The sequence below is a fragment of the Sinocyclocheilus rhinocerous genome, unplaced genomic scaffold (assembly GCF_001515625.1).
Source record: "Sinocyclocheilus rhinocerous isolate Xijiao unplaced genomic scaffold, SAMN03320098_v1.1 scaffold29044, whole genome shotgun sequence".
Classification (NCBI taxonomy): Eukaryota; Metazoa; Chordata; class Actinopteri; order Cypriniformes; family Cyprinidae; genus Sinocyclocheilus; species Sinocyclocheilus rhinocerous.
The window spans coordinates 1-4,627 of NW_015657784.1; the positions used below are offsets into that span (position 1 = coordinate 1).

The 4,627-nt window shown below is 37.8% G+C and overlaps 1 protein-coding gene across 1 annotated transcript; it reads right to left on the reverse strand.

Moving 5' to 3' along the window:
* Positions 1-2,743: 2,743 nt before the first annotated feature.
* On the reverse strand, positions 2,744-4,113 carry LOC107721539 (interferon-induced protein 44-like; the record flags this gene model as incomplete). Its single annotated transcript, XM_016529610.1, has 5 exons — positions 2,744-2,914; positions 3,030-3,130; positions 3,356-3,527; positions 3,622-3,768; positions 3,906-4,113. Coding segments are annotated over 5 exons (799 nt in total), but the record flags the coding sequence as incomplete, so codon positions are not given.
* Positions 4,114-4,627: the final 514 nt, after the last annotated feature.

Here is a 4,627-nt window from a genome sequence, read left to right on the forward strand (position 1 = left end):
CTGGAACAGTGAGCCACCAGGAATACCTGCAGAGATGGAGAGAACTGATGCAAGAAGCACACAAAATAGCAAGAGAGAATGTGGGAAAAGCTGCAGTGTGAAGTAAAAAACACTACGATAGAAAACTGAGAAGTACAACCTTGTATCCGGGCGACCGTGTACTTGTTAGAAACCTGACATCAAGAGGAGGCACGGGCAAATTGCGCAACCACTGGGAAGAGACCATCCATACTGTCGTGAGGCAAATGAAAGAAGATCTCCCGATTTATGAAGTGAAGCCAGAGGTAGGAAAGGGAAGGTCTAGGATCCTGCACCGTAACCTCTTGCTGTCATGTGATCTCCTGCCAATGGAAGGGCAATCTGACACAGCTGCTTATTTAGAAAAAAAGATGACAAAGCAGAAGAGAAATGATACTGTAAAATCTAATGAAGATGAAGAAGAGGATGAGGACGAGTTCTGTAATGAAGATGAAGAAGAGGACGAGGACGAGTTCTGTCTTTATTACTCACCAAACCAGCAGCAGTACCGTGGAGAAGGAAGTGACGGAGATCCTGATGAGTTAGAAAGGGAGACAAGTGGACTGGCCGGGCAGACCAAGGATGGTGAGGATGTAGGAGAAAGAGTGGACACTGTTGAGCTTTCACATGAAGAACGCCCAGGTGAAGATGGTGATGAAGAGCTGATTCAAGTAGAGGACCCATTAGTGACAGGGCACCGTGAAGAGGAACGGATTGAAGTTGAGCACACAGTATCACTTGAGCCATGCAATGATTCCACGGTAGATGAGAGACATCCAAGACCACAGAGAGAAAGAAGAGCCCCTCGACGGTTCACTTATGATCACCTCGGAACCACCACCTGCTATAATACAAGCTGTAGGGGTGAAGTTCAGCAGTATCAGAATATGTCTTACCTTGGACAGCAAGCACTTCCACCATGGCCAAGTCCAGTGCCATTTTATAATCCCTACCCATATCTTATGTACGGATATCAGAGATAGACTGTGGCATAATGCAGGCTAAGAAAACATTGATATAGTAAAAGCAGAATAGCCCATGTTGAAGGAAAATTAATAAGATTTTTAAAAAAATTGTGCATTTCAAGATGTCGGGACGCCATCTAAATTTTGAGGGGGAGTGTGTAGAGGTTAAAAGGATCAAAGATCAAAATGATCATATAAATGACGGAATCAATGTGATTCAACTGTAATAAAAAAGAAAAAGAAGAATAAAAATCAATATGATTTAAGTGTAATTTTTGGAGTGTCCACTAGGGGTCAAAGGAAGGTTGCAGGTTGTGGCTGACGCGAGCTGTGCTGTGCGTCACAGCCAATACAGACTGACGCAGAGACAACAGCACGAGTCCGTGTCTTCATTTATTAATGTCTATTTTCCCCCTTTATCAGGTATGAAATACATAACAGTGTATTTTCATAATGAGTTAAAGCGATATAGGACTGGTTATTTCCGTGAATATATGCGAAAGCATGGGGTTTGATCCAAACAAAGACTAATGATACCTATGCTAATCGGCATGCTTAACATGCTAAACATTAGGGTGGAGAAAACTAAATGAGACGTATCTCACAGTGGTTTAAGTGGAACAGAAGGGTATATTTGTAAAATGTCAATTGAAAGTGAATGTTATGCGTAATGAAGCTCGTTTTTTGTGTATTTCATAATGAGTTCAGTGTTTTATAATGGATTGTTGAAATAGTGTTTTATCGAGTTGGAACTCTGAATTGTTTTCTCATTCTGAATCGTTACTGAAGAATCAACTGATATTGAACACAAAAGAACTGTATTGCTATCATCACAAGGGAATAACTCATTTTGCAGTTGAAAGAGTTATGAATGTTATAGAAGAAGTGATGTATTTGTATTATTGGCTTCAGACACATTGATGTGATTTAATGTACTGATGTATTCATTTATTCTGTTATTCAAGTAATATCTGTTGATGAAAGAGACATCACACAGCCAATACAGACTGACGCAGAAACAACAGCACGAGTCCGTGTCTTCATTTATTAATGTCAATTTTCCCCCTTTATCAGGGTGTAACACTTTCATTATAATAATCTAGGAAAAATCTGTAAAATACGGGTTTTACATTGTAAAAAAATGTCCTGTAAAAAAAGGGTCAAATGACAAACAAAAACCTTAAAATAAAGTAAATTATCGTAATTGAAACCAGAAAAAAAAAAGAAAGTAAAATAAGGGTTTTACACTGAAAAAAAAGTCCCGTAAAAAATGGTAAATGACTGGCAGCTATGGCTGCCAAACAAAAAACGTAAAATTAAAGTAAAATATCATAATTGAAACAAGGAAAAATCTCTCAAATAAATTTTTTTTCTGTAAAACCTTTATTGGAAATTTTTGTAAAATTATTGTTTTTGCACTTTATTTCAATTAAGATATTTTACGGTTTTTGTTTGGCAGCCGTAGCTGCCAGTCATTTACCAATTTTTTTTTACGAGTTTTTTTTTTACAGTGTATTCATAGTGAAGAAAGAGGTTTATTAGAATACTAGACTGGGAAAAGAGCTACAGCAAAGGTGAAATGCAAAAAAGAAGAGAATCAATTTCGATATGACTTTTAAGAAAGTTTTTTCATTACACTTTCTGTTATTCTGATTGTACACATTGCTTCAGATCCCCTAATACCCCCACTGTATACATGCATGTTGTGAAAAACAAACAATTCAAGATTAGATAGGATTTGGTCAGTTACTGCATTATTTTCAGTACATTCCACTATCATCCAATCTATCATCAGCAATCTGAACAATCTGTTCAAGTGCCTTTAGTATCAGAACATCAATGTCATCTTCTGTATCAATCTCATTATGGTAGTTCTTCACTGGGAAGATGTTTGTCAATGGCACACCAGTTTTGACATGGCACAAATCCATCTGGACAGGAACAGAATGTGAGGTCAGAAAATTATACATGGCTATTAGACAAAATCAGATCAACATGTGCAATATGTAAAAGTGAAACACGTGTATGTCTTTGGATATCACAGACCTTCTCTTTGATCTTCTTGCTAGTGTAGACCTTTGTTAAATCATTTTTGACCAGTGGACATGCTTCATCCACTTTAGTCATGACAACCACTTGAGGAATCCCTACAGCAAATGCAGATGCAATGTAAAGGTTCAGTAAAACGTTTTTGTTGTTGTTGTTGTCAACAAAATTGAGCAAATTTGTGGCAGCATTTGTTGAAAGGTATCTACATAACTGACCCACATACATTCTGTAGGTTTTCATATACTTACAATAATCAAGCTGAAAAGCTGTAAAGTATGTGAGCTCATGAATGAAAATCATAAACATTCACGTGTCAGTTTTACCCCTATTACTTATTCTCTGGCGGATGATCTTCAGCTTGTCAATGAGTCGATCATCTGCCAACTGGATTGTGTCTGCAGCTATGATGTAAACCAGACAGAAAGACTGGTCGGAGAGCTTGGGGTCACCGGTATAATGCTGATCCTTATTATTGAGTGGCTCCTTCTCGTCGAACTAAGATTGAAAATTCAGCAAAATATGTGAAATGTCAGGCATATAAATCTTATGTTAAAATTTTATTTTCACAATTAATTTAGTGGTTTATTACCTTATAGCCATCCTTGACATAGCCAAACACAGCATTAATGATGTCGTCTGGTTGGGACCCAGCCAATACATTAGGTTCTAAGCCCATGATGTCCTTGAAGATGAAGGGCAAAGGTTTCTTCCCACATTTGATAGTGAATCCTGTGAGCTACAAATCATAACCAAATATATTTGTGAACAATTAAAATTCTCATATGATTAGCCAAAATGCTTACAATGCTCAAAAGTGGATCAACGGGACATTTCTGGAAAAAAAACATGCAACTATAGGTGACAGATACCTACTTTTTGTGTGAAACTATGACTGCTCGAGTCAATAGATCCACTAACTAGCGCTCTAGAGGAGATCCGTCCTTGAAAGGCGCTATTGAGGGAGTTAATAAAGCTGGACTTTCCTGCTGCAATTTGTCCAGCTACCAGGATCTTGATGTTCTTTACATCTGGATTACAGGATGAAAAGTTTTCCAGCTTTTCTTTTAGGGCTTCTTTCTTACTGTCAAAACAAAACACAATTTTGTGCACTGTGGAACTTCAATGAAAGCAGTTTTGTTGTTTTGTGCATTCCTGTGATCACAAATAAAAGGAGCAGCCGCGACTTAACACTTGTGTGTTCTCTTTTTATGTGAAATAATGATGAATATCAATATGTTTGATTTAGCATAAATGATGTGCACCACTGAAACAAATTAAAGGGGTCATATGATGCGATTTCAATCTTTCCTTTCTCTTTGGAGTGTTACAAGCTCTTGGTGCATAAAGAGGATCTGTAAAGTTGCAAAGACTAAAGTCTCAAATCCAAAGAGATATTCTTTATAAAAGTTAAGACTTGTCCACGTCCTCCTAAAATGCCTCGTTCTAACACGCCCCTACATGTCTACGTCACTGTTTCGGAAGATTTGCATAACACCGCCCAAATGTTCACGCAAAGAAAGGCGGCGTAATTTTTATTCTCGCTGTTGCTGCTGCCGCCATGTTGTTGAGACGCTGTGTGTTTCGTTGTGAAAGCG